This window comes from Topomyia yanbarensis, chromosome 3 (genome assembly GCF_030247195.1).
Source record: "Topomyia yanbarensis strain Yona2022 chromosome 3, ASM3024719v1, whole genome shotgun sequence".
Lineage (NCBI taxonomy): Eukaryota > Metazoa > Arthropoda > Insecta > Diptera > Culicidae > Topomyia > Topomyia yanbarensis.
In genome coordinates this window covers 288,189,378-288,202,142 of record NC_080672.1, presented here as the reverse complement: position 1 = coordinate 288,202,142, position 12,765 = coordinate 288,189,378, and the positions used below count along the sequence as shown (strand labels likewise).

Genomic DNA, 12,765 nt, shown 5'->3' with positions numbered 1-12,765 from the left:
CCGCCAATTATAATTTTTTTTTTTAAACTTATGCTTGTTTATTTCACTGAAAAATGTACTACCAAAATACCATAAGTTTGATGTAATGAAATCATTACGTTGTGCCTTTACGTAAATTTAAACTTTCTGGACATTTTTCGCACAAAAAGGTATGTAACCCCTTAAGCCAACGAGGACCAAGCGCCATTTTGTGATACATGCTTTAAAACATTATTGCATCTAATGAAGCACTAGAAACATCCATCTATTTATTTTGTGAACTGAAATAGCAAATGAAAGGAAATAAGTGTTCATTAACTTATTGATTAATTATCGAAAAATGAATTTTGGTATAAAAAAAAATATGGCGATTAATTGGGTTCGGCTTAACGCAGGCCATTTCACGAGCACGAATGGTGAGTCGTGGGTAACCGAAACAGTACTAACGAGAGCGTGGAATATTCAAACCATTGGATATTCGATTTCGCCAAGGTTTGTCCAGATTCCGACCCAACACAGAAAACCTCCCGCTCTCCGTCCCCTTCTGATACCTCTAACAAAACATGTTTTTCGATTATGGAGTTCTCGTTTGCTCCCTTATCATGAAACAATAAAGCCCCATGACCAAACAGAATAAAATTCAACTTGTTGTAGAATCTGCCAGACTCTGGCGAAAGACGCTTGTTGAATTTATTTAATAACTTTCTTGGCCTCACACGGTTGATGACAGGTGTGTATAATCGCCATCCAAAAACTAGGAAACCCAGCCTCCGATCACAACTCGTATCGCCCGATTGAAATGATTTTCTGTTGTCCGAAAAGCACATATACTTCTCACATAGCGATTCGTCAACGTTGAGATTAAGCTACATGGGTCTTCTGTAGGGCACACGTCTAATAGAATTTTTGTCAATAAAATTGGCGCTCCTCGACGTGGAAACGGTTGGACATCTACGCTTGGAACGCTCAAATGAATGGCTCTGCGCGACTGAAATTTTTTCTCGTGTATAATGAATGTAAAAATAAACCTTAACATTACACAAGAGGTCCATTGTTGCCTTGCCTTTAAAATCGCAAAATAAAATTATCTTCGGTTTGAGCACTACCAGATGCCCTCCCTAAACAGTTATGTATAAGCCATTGAAAGTAATTCGAGTAATTAATGAATTAATGTGCATTCACTACGGCTCTAGTTTGCTGAGAAAGCGAAAACGAACTATTGATATACAGTTTCTTGGTCCTATTTGCTTTTGCCGTCTTTGTTCATCAATTTCCACCAGCTAGTAGTATTTGTTTCATGTGACGCGTACGTACATAAGCAGTAGAAAAGTCTATGGTCGGATATAAACTTCAAGCAAAAAAAAAATCGGCGAAAGTCATTCTGCATAGTATTTGTTTTATAAAGTTCTCACCCGAAAAAGATATTGCTCCTTAGTGGAGAAAGGTTTAGGTCAAAATTATTTTTTCTCCATTGAGGAGAAAATTATTTAAAGCAAGCTTTGCGCGTGAAGAGCATAAAACCTTATTTAGTTATGGAATGTGCGTTTCGACTTCGTCTCATTAGAATCTGACACTAACTTAGTAAACAGGACTAAGCTAGCGCCGGATTGGGTTTTTGGAACTAGCGTCAATCCAGCGCTAGCTAAATACTGCCACTAAGTACCGGATTCTGATGAGACGAAGTCGAAACAAAAATTCCACAATCAATTTAGTTGTTTTAAACAATTTTCTCCTTAATGGAGAACAAGTAGTTTCTATCTGAATTTTTCTCCACCAAAAAGAAATAGAGCATATTGCATTGGTTTGCTAAGCCAAACCAAGTTTCAATTTCATTATCTAATCATTTTAATCTGAACTCTTTCGTTTTTTTGGAGCTAGCGTCAATCCGACGCTAGCTTCGTCCCGTCACTAAGTTATTGTCGGATTCTGATGAGAAGGTCGAAACGCAAATTCCATGACTAATGCCAGGATTAAACGTAGGTCAAAAGGATATTTTTTCTACGTTTAACCGAAGAATCCAGATTCTTACGCGTGAAGTTTATATCCGACCATTACATGTATGTAATGCAGGGTTCACAAAGCACATTCTTTTCTTCCTACCTTTATTTTCGGTCGCTCATACCTATAACTCAACGTTCAAAATAATAGTAAACATTGCCTTTGGATGGCAACTATACAAACCTGATACATAAACGATTTATTCTCATTGTCGTCTGAATTAGTCACATGCGTGAGATTGCCGTGAGATCCTCCAAGTCCGTGCTGGTGTGTCAATCCCCCATGCGAATGCATATGACCACCTCCGTGTTCTGTGAACAGGAAAGAAAGTGTAGGAATTATCCGAATAACAACAACGAAGTATACGATTAATACTTACTGTGCAGGAGACACATTCCAAGCAAATTGACTATAAGTCCAATGACACCAACCCAAATCAGCAATTCCGGTTCGTGTATATGCTCCACTTCAATAAATCTGCGGAAAGAAAATATAAATCATTGCTATTCAGAGGCATCATTTTGAATCTAGACACTCTTTTATGATCAAACGCAAACTTTGAAATTATCTTCTACAATAAGACAAGAAACAGACGGAATTTATTACGGAATCATCCGGTATACATTTATGAAAATTATAAAAATAATAACACTGCAAATTTAAGCTAAGATGATTTGCTTTCAAAGGTAGCATCAAAATCTATAAAGAATCCTAACGTTTGATTCCGTGTTAACGCGCGTCGTTCTTACTCACCTTTTACAGGCCTCTATCGTTATGCTAAAGCAAAGCGCTACCAAGAACACAGCATTCACCAGCGCGCCAAGAACTTCCGCTCGGGCCCAACCGAACGTATTTTTGGACCATTTCTTTGGTGACATCTGGTCGAATAGATTAGAGAAATGGTACTTATAGCAACCTCATAAAACCGCCAAAAACCAATTTATTACCTTAATTGATAGAAACGAGATTACTAATGCAGCAATGTCGCCCAGCATGTGGAAACTGTCTGCCACTAGGGCCATCGAATTGGTCAGATAACCGACGACTATCTCCACGAAGAAGAAAAACACCGTCAAAGTCATCACCGTCAGCAGGCGGCACTTTTTTCCGCTAAATTTGGCCATTTTATTGCCTTTGTGTACTACTTATTGTATTTCGTCTACTTAGCAACTACGTCTATACCCTGGTGGGTATACTTGTCCTCAAAAGTGTGAAGCAATATTGAAGTAACGCTAGGGGTTGTTGTCCGTTGCTACTAAGATGATACTCTGCAAATAAAAGAAATAACTATGTTTGAAAAGTTTGCAAACTGGTTATAATATGTATACGATAATGCATAATTGTTAAAGCATCTAAAGAAAGATATTTGGAATGTATGTGATCCGGGTCCAAAAACTGAAATCAGCGTCACATTTTTTTCGAAACCATTGCAATGCAACCTTGATCACAGGCAAAATCAAATTTACTCAAAAGACTGTGTTAGCAGTTTTTTTGTCATATTCCAATGAGTATAGCTTGATCAGAGCGTTGCGGGAATGCCAAAGCTAAAGGTAACAACCGATTGCATGTATGTTAGGTTGTTTCAAATTACAGTATACATACATCATCTCCTATATGTGAAACGGAAATCATATACTATTAAGAAGTGTTCAAACTCCTCAAAAGTGTGATAAAAATGGATAAGTGCACTAAAGACACGCAACCGTTTCGACGTAAGTTCGAGCACTTTGATCGCGCTTGTAATGACTGTGCTAGTCTAATTTAGTGTACAATCGGCAACTCTTCGTTATCCATATATCGATGCTAATAAGCGATATCTTTTGTAGTTCCATCAGTGAAATGAACTTCAGTAGCTGTTTACGAAAAATATGAGAAAGGCAAAAAGATGAGTCGTTCTAGCATACATATAGGCATAGCGTATGCACAAGCTTATATGCAACAAATTGTATCAGCATAACGTTATGGGGCGAAGACGAGACATGGAATATTATGGATTGTGTTTTCACTCGGCTTCGAGATTTCGGGGCAGTTCCATACGATTATTGATAAATTTAATGGTAATCTAGACCAAACAACAGGTAGGTATTTTAGCACACAAATAGGAGGGATGTTCACACCTCATTAACGTATGTTGCATTCATTAATGAAGTTTATGTTTGGGTAGCATTTTCAAAAGTTGCGATCGCACACAAACCTACATGTCTAATCGGACGAAGATGCCAAACAAGAATAAACGTCACCTAATTAGTTTTTATAGAAAACGAAAGGCTACGGGGAACAAAAAGAGAAATTCATTATGAACAATAAATAATTTTTGTCTAATATAAAATTTCATTATATTATATATTGGATTATATTACATTCCCAGTAGGATATACTGGCTATCCCTATTGTTTTCATGATTTGGCTATTCACTGTTAATACGTAATTTGCTTGCGCAGCTAAGTGATTTGTCACCGTATCAGCATTCGTTCAGGACACCCAGAATAATCTCGACATGGGAAGAGGATCATGTATTAACCGTAGTGTTTGTTAATTCATGATTATTGCAATCATTCAGGCAATGTGCAAAACAAATGCAGGTAATATACTACTAAGGTAATATACAACCGATTTCGATACTTTTGGGTTTTGGATTCAAGAACTCATCCACTTTTGGACTTATGGTAAAAATAAGTCGGGTTACTTCATTCGGTTCCCGGGAATCCGGATTTCCGGAAGCAGGTTCCAGTGCTGGGGTACTATTTGCGAACTTCAATGGAGTACTAGCAATATGGGTATCAAAATTCTTGGAATTGTATCAGTAGGCTGTATTGCGTGGTTTTGGAACCATTTGGTGATTTGACCCCGGAACGGACATTCCGGAGCAGGTTCCCGTGGGGCCGTGAGTGGCCATTCCATTCCAATTCCATTTTTCAAATTTCCATAGGATCCCGTAACAATCAAAAACAGACTTCCGAGACAATTTGAAGGGTTTTGATACTCATATTGCTTGGGCATTATTAAAATTTACAAATCATACCCTAGTTAAACACAAATTGTTCTAATCAGTCTAACTAGACACCCAGCACAGAACCTCTGTGCTTGCTATCGAGACATCACTTGATATAAGCCAGCTGTTTAGCGTTCACGCAAGACGTGTGACTTTTGGGATTTTAGTGTCTAACTAGCGCCAATTTGGTGCTGGTTTAGACTTATCTAACTAGCATTAAGTTGGTGTTAGTTACTGATGAAGAGAATTCGAAATACTAAAAAAAAAAATATACTTTATGTTAGGTCTTCTGTCCTTATGCACAGAAAAAAAATTGGTCTTACCCAAAATTTCCCCGTTTGGAAATTTTGGATAGTATCCGGTGGGTGCTAGTGACTGACGATATTAATTCGAAACACAAAAAAATCAAACATAATTTACTGATTAACGCAAAATTATAATTCCGTTCAGTACAATGATCTGATCAGAAGGTAAAAACAAAATTATTACAGAATGCGTTACTTTGTTATAAAAATTTTTCATTACAAGCTGAATAATAACTCTGGTCTTCTGAAGAGTTAACATAACAAAAAATATAACAGGAATTCACTCTAGTATATATCAAAAATGTAACAACCTGTGGCTACTATCAGTATTATGACAAACGTTGTTAGAGTTTTCCATGGTCAACATAGCAACATATTATTGATTGTTTAACATCAATGATTTTGGCGTACACGTCTAAAATAAATATGAGAAAAAAGTAGCATAGCATTTCACAAATAACACGGTTGCACAAAATAAAAAAATGAATGTTCTTTTAAAGTGGTATGATAAAGGTTGTAGATCTCTTCAAATACAACACAAAACCACGTTTGATCAATTCAATATACCCTCAAAATCTTGATTTATAGCAAAAAATCCATTTTTCAGGATTTTCAGCACGAAATTTTTTTCTACGCGGTCCTTTTTCATTATATTTTAAATTCTCTAAGTGTTTTGGAAAGAAGAATAAATTACTTGACCAACGGTATGCAGTGTCATGTACTTTTATTAAAAGAACTGTGAGGTTTTGAGTCAAAAATGTGCGAGTACCCAATATTTTGCGATTTTTTTTCATTAAAAATATGAAAATTACCCTACATTTTTATAAGAAAGCGTCTATGTTTAAATAGAGAATCAGGGAGAACATGTAATGCTACATCCAACGACCTATTTATGATCAAAATCGGTTGGAAAATGTCTGAGTTTGGTTTTTATTTTAGTGTTTCGGATTCTCCTTGTCAGTAACTAACACCAACTGGGTGTCTAGTTAGACGATATATCTAAACTAGTACCCAAATTAGCACTAGTTAGACACTAAAATCCAAAAAGTCACACGTCTTGCGTGAACACTAAACAACTGGCTTATACCGAGTGATGTCTCGATAGTAAGCACAGAAGTTCTGTTTGCCGACGAGGAATACGAACCGAAACTGTCTTTTGGTTTGAAGAACCAAACGCCTGGAACTATGCAAATTCCCGAATGGGAAAATTTTGGTCCATGCCAAATTTTTTGTGCATAAGGACACAAGACCTTACATAAAGTATGGTATAAGCCAGTTGTTTAGTGTTCACACAAGACGTGTGACTTTTTGGATTTTAGTGTCTAACTACCCGAACAGAAAGTAATATCAAAATTGATCGTAGAAACGTTAAATTTACAAGTTTTATTTGTTAACAAAAACTTTTCTTGTAACATCAATGTACTTAGAGCATGTTCAGGAGAATTTCAGTTTTAGATTTATAATTTTGACAGTTCTATAAAATAAAACGGAAAATTTTAAAACTGGAACTTTCTGTCCCCAGCAGCAATTTTGGCGGGTGTTCTATTCAGTTTAAAATTCATGTCTAGCCATGGCTTCAGCGTTACTGCATTCAAATTTATTTTTCCCCAGCCTATCGGTTCTAAGTGTCTCTGCTGAAAACTTTGCATGTATTTAAAACACAGTTCTAAACGTGTTTTAAAATCAGCAACAAATAGAACGGCGTCGTATAACAGTTTTAAATTTTGAAACAAAACTGGTCGAAATAATAAAACAAAACGCTCTGCTGGGGATGTGAATGTTTCAGTTCCAGTTCTACTTTGAAACTCCTATATAAAATAAAACGCTCCTGAACATGCCCTTATGATGCAGTCCTTCATGCCTCCAAAACGGAAAAACCCTGCCTACAACGGAAAAACTATGTAAATCGATGTTTTTGATTTCAGAATGTGTTGGAAGACAAATTTTTTCATTGTTACATCCCTTAACGACCCCCCTTTTTCGATGTAAAAATCGGGTTTACAATGAAATTGGATGTAGAAACAACAAATGATATTATATTTCCATTGTAAATTTTTCAGAATAACATAGTTTTTCGTTGTAATGTAACAATAGAATATGCTGTAATACTGTTGTGCATTTCTATTCGGGTAGTGCTAATTTTGGTACTAGTTTAGATACATCGTCTAACTAGACACCCAGTTAGTGCTAGTTACTGACGAGGAGAATCCGAAACACCAAAATAATAACCATACTTTATGTAAGGTCTTGTGTCCTTATGCACAAAAAAATTGGAATAGACCAAAATTTTCCCATTCGGGAATTTGCACAATGTCACAGTTATTATTTTTTTCCCAAATTAGAAACTTGCTCGCATGAACTTTTAAGGGGACAGTCTCATATAAAATTTTCAAAAAAATAGATTCTTTTTTGCTCGATTACGTATGCACTCAAAAGTATGCGTGTGATTTTTGAGCTTGAAATTTTAAAAAGTTAAAAGTTAAAGTTAAGCAAGTTAAAAATTAATCATTTTTGAACCGATTTTGATCACCGATCATTCTTTGGATGCGTAATTGAATGCTTCTTTAGAAGAATGTTGAGTAATTTTCATAACTTTCATGGAAAAATTGCAATATTATGGTTGGAGAAAATTCTCTATCAAACATTTTAGCTTTTTTCCTTGATCCAATGTTTATTTTTGTTTCATAATGGTTTAACGTGCATGAATTATAAAAATATTTGAAATTAACTTTGGATGAACATGTTCTAAATTCAATTATGAGTTAGGCGTTTTAAAACAGATCGAATCCTGAAAATACCTCATTCCTAATCAGATCTTAACATCCAAAAAATACTTAGAGATTTTCAAACACCAAAATTTTTGTAGGCTATTAGATCAGCTATTTGGAACCGAAGAAAAAATATTTTTGATGAGGAATATTGGATTTCATTATTAAGGTTTTAGCCAGTTTTGCATCACTGTGCATATGGGTTAAATTGGACCATTAACATAGGAGATTTATGGGCTTTTGTATGCTCAGGATGGGAGATTGCTATCGTTTAAAATTTGTTTTCTTGTTCCACACACACTTTATATTTTAGTCTTTATCAAAAGTTTTGAATACTACCAAAAATACAGGTACTTATTTTTATTCAATATTGGTATTTCGAAACCAAAAATGGGTCGGTATTCCCTGCAATTTCGGTATCGGTACTATTGGTACCACGACTCTGACAGAGATCTACCTGATTCCATTCTGGTAGGTGGCTTCTACAGATAAGACCCTACAGTTATCGTCACTATAGATTATATAGGAACGTGCATCTGATTCCTTAAGTTTTTACGAAAGGCTGTTAAAAACCATAAATTGGACTGGAACTTTATCATTTATAACAATCGTTGTGGTTACAATTGCTTGTGGCTTATCTGCTGCTTGAGTATTCACTGCTCTGTTACCTTGCCTTGCTGAAGCTTAATTTACAATAATCATCCGAAGGCATCCAATTTCAATCTTCTTTCGATGCGATATTGCAACACTGTAGCGCTGCTCGTTGTTATCAAAGATTGCTCCATATAGTAAACTCAAGAGCGTAGGGGTAGGGAATGTTTTCACGGTGAATAAAAAACAATTTATTTTTTTGGCAATACAGAAACTTACAATTCGAATTTTTGGCATTAAAAATTAAAAGATGGAAGAAAGCGTTACCTGAAGAATTATGTGGGCAAATACAGATCAAAATTTCAAAATTTTAACCCAGTAGATTAAGAGTTAGGTACACGGTAAAACCATTTTCTTTCGAGGTGTCTCCGGAAATTCACTACTACTCACTCAATTCTCAGTATTTTATTAATGTATTATTCTTCTCTGTGTCCCCAACCCAATTTAAAAAAAAGGGTCTTTTCAATCAAATTAACCATTATTCACAAGGCTCATCGAGCGCAATTTTCAAACCCGTTTTATATTCTTTTACTTTGACTACGTGCCGTATAATATTACCCGTTCTTCACGCAATACCAATTGTGCTCATATTTTAGACATGTCACGTTTTCTTCGAAATATCCATGAAAGATGAGATGCGTGGAATACCGAACCACATACGCCCTTAACATTTTCATAACAAATTCTGAGAGGTCGACTGCAGTAAGATGTTTTATACTGATACATCAAACTGATACATTGACGGTGTTGCCAAATTTTAGTAGATACAGTAGTAGTGGTGAATTTCAGCCAGCTTTTCGGTCAAATACTCCTCTGTGCGCCGGAAAAATTACTTCACCATCTGGACCCCACATATCGACTCAAATCTTCAATTCCTCTTGTAATTTCCTCGACGGAATATTTTCATAGCGGTTTTGGACACACCGTAAGCCTAAGGAATCAAGCAGTAAATGACTAACAACGATCCTATCGTCTCCATCAGAAATGAGAACTTGGGCAATGAAGTAATCATCCATGTGAGCTGAGATAGTCCCATATCGCTGGTTGTCTGATTTGACGCTAATCGGTCGAATCGTTTATGATTACCAGCGTTTGGTGGTTCGTGTGCATCTTGCACACATTCTATGCTCCAATATGTAGCGCCAAGAGATGGTAATCGCAGGAAACGTGCAACATGACTCAAAAATATCTGGAAATTCCTGCGGTTATCTCAAAGGCTGATATCAGTCACCACGAGACTGACATCTCGTATGAACTTACTTGTCTCACAAAAAGCTTAGCTTAGCTTAGTTTCCTTGACCGCCCGTGAGTTTCCTGTGATTATTTAGCATGTTGAAATTGCATATTGAATCTATTGTATGATACTTGGGAGTAGTACATCATATCATCAACGTGAAACGATAACGTAGATGGCCACGCTCATGTAGGTCAATTTTGGGATGGGAAGGAATGTTAGTTCAACTACTGTGACTATTATGACCGAGGAATTCTCTGCATCATCCACAAGTGTCGCAGGATAGGATTGGGAAATGAATCAGGATATATCCTGTTAGATATAGTGATTTAGCTAAGTACTCACGCGCTCCGTCTTTTCATTTTAGATCAAAGTTTTCAGGTGTGCAACCTCCAGTAGAAATATAAATGCCATTCGAATAGGCATTTTAATAATTATTCTTCCGCGGGGCGTTACATAAAAGGATAAAGACGCGTGGAATATATAAGAGGTATTCATCTATAGACAATATGATCTTAGCAATATGTAAGAAAGTCGCTCGCGATCAATATCCGATAATTCGAAACGAGTAATTTGAACTCCGAACAGCCGGCAATCGGGAGTATTGCTTCATAACACTTAACACTTCAATGATCATTTCCAAAGCAAGCGCACAAAAAGCATGTGAAGTTCTGCGAAATGTTAATGACAACTTGGAATCTCCACTTCCCCTATCAATGTTAAATGACAAATTGCAAACGACACGTTTATTATGCGTAATAAATATAATAAACACAACGACAAGGCGCCTTTTGACCCATCGGCGGCCCAGAAGAAGATGGATGGCAAATACCTACTACCATATGAGCGGTTCAAACTCGAAAGAGTGAGGCAGAGTACTGCACTGTGATTTTACGATGTTATTACGATGGCCCTACATTTTCTGACAAGGTGAAGTTCTGGAGTGTTAAAATGTTTACCACTGTTTAGAAAAACAAAAGTAGTACAAGTGAAGCCTTCATAAGACCTCAAGAAGTCACTTTCGGAGGTATTCATCAATGGAAATTTATCGGTAGACAGTTTCAGATTCCTCCGGCACACGCGCGAATGGCTCCCCGAATGAGCAGCCGCTGGTGCTGAAAGAAGATTTCGCCAGAGTTTCTGAAGGTGTTGCACAAAATACAACGGCGCGAGTGCCATGGGGTTAAAAAACTGGCTTATTTTGACACATCTACAGAGCGCTTGCCACACAAAAAACTTTTTGTGCAATTCGACAGCTTCATTTTAGGCCAATTCAAAAAAAAATCCGAAGTCCGATGGGTAATCAACTAAATCAGTGAGACACCAGACAGTCCGGTTTTAACATCAGTTTGATCCGGTCATAAAACATGATATCTCCTGGTTAAACTAAAGTTTTGCAGCTTCAACAGCCAACTGTAAGATATTTCAGGAAAAAAAAATGAAATATTTCACGTGAAAATTTCATGACCCTATGCAGAGTTCCATGACATTGAAAATGATTAAGGATATCTTCGAAATATCACAAGCACACGAATCATGTACAAGGAATAAACCAGTTCAAAAATCCATGAATAATATTTCATGATTTTGTAATCCAGAGCACGAATGGGCAGTCTTAACTATTATACTAGGAACCATGCACCAGTTAACAAATAAATGAATAACATTGCATGATTTTGTGAACTATTTCACGGGCATGATTTGTGAATTAGTTGACGTATTCTTCAAAATGTTATGATTTTGTGAACTATATAAACAAATATCTCCACAAATAAAAGCGTTACGCAGGCGTTACCGAAGGGAAGCTGAGCCTAATTATAAAACACACAATTTTTGTTTATGTTTATGAACGCAAAAACGTGATTGTTCCAGAATTCGTGGCACTTAATTCACGGTTTTGGGAAAAAAAACTCTGCGTAACGCAGTTGGAAATTCGGTTACCTTGTACGCAGCCCAACTGGATTCAATTTCTAACCCCTCGCATAGGGTTAGAGGCTTTTCTGAATAAATTTTTCTGACGCGAAAAAAGAGGTCAATTACATCTGGAATCGAATTAAAAAAAATAAACATAAAAGGCTGAATGTTTCAACATCGGAGCACACCAATATAACACTAATAGCGCAAAGGGATGCCTATTTTTGAAATACCGGCTCTTAATAATGAATCGTGAGCATTGTACTATGAATCTGGACCCAGTTCGCGACGCGGTAATTGCTCCATGACCGGAAATCTGAATTTTGTGAAATAGTTCACGAACAAATATATGAGTGTTATTAATTTCACAACTATGAAAAACCATATCGTGATTCAGATGTAACGAATCATAAATCAGTTCACGTCGCAGAGTGCGACATAAAGCTACTTTTGAGGAGCTGAACCTTTAGTGACATGGGTATGCATTATGCAATCTTACAGGTTTTAAGTTTTTGGTAAATTATCTCGGATAAAACTAAGCCTTATTTTTAAAACTTTGTTTTTCATCGAAACCAGGTGGAACAGTTAAGTCAATCCTCGTACGGGTCAGGTGGATAGTTTGGGTAATAGCTGAGCAGGTCCATGCGGACTACATGCACTCCATTGGAAAGGAAGATGGGTGGGCGGGGGAGTATTTGAAAGGTTATTCGATCGTAGTGTCGTCATCTTGTATGTCAATCTGTCAGTCATCCGTATGGTAACGTGTTTGTCACGGGTCCTAGCGCGAATGTTATTTCGCGTGTTTTTACACGCCGACCGTGTGGTCAATATCATATTTGTGTGTTCTAGAATAATCGCGCGGCCCGTGAATATGGTACTTAATTTTTGGTGTGCGTTTCAGATATATGAGCGTCATTTATTGGT

The 12,765-nt window shown here is 36.6% G+C and overlaps 1 protein-coding gene across 4 annotated transcripts in view; it reads right to left on the bottom strand.

Annotated features, from left to right (window-relative positions):
* Positions 1–12,765, bottom strand: part of LOC131693979 (proton-coupled zinc antiporter SLC30A1-like) — a 79,044-nt gene that overhangs the window by 50,266 nt on the left and 16,013 nt on the right. For all 4 annotated transcript variants that reach the window (XM_058982297.1, XM_058982298.1, XM_058982295.1 and 1 more), the window contains 4 exons: positions 2,925–3,245; positions 2,731–2,855; positions 2,357–2,454; positions 2,161–2,288 (listed from right to left, as the gene is read on the bottom strand). In XM_058982297.1, coding sequence (XP_058838280.1) covers positions 2,161–2,288; positions 2,357–2,454; positions 2,731–2,855; positions 2,925–3,101 — 528 coding nt within the window. In that variant the 5' untranslated portion in view covers positions 3,102–3,245. The remainder of the gene's footprint in view (positions 1–2,160; positions 2,289–2,356; positions 2,455–2,730; positions 2,856–2,924; positions 3,246–12,765) is intronic.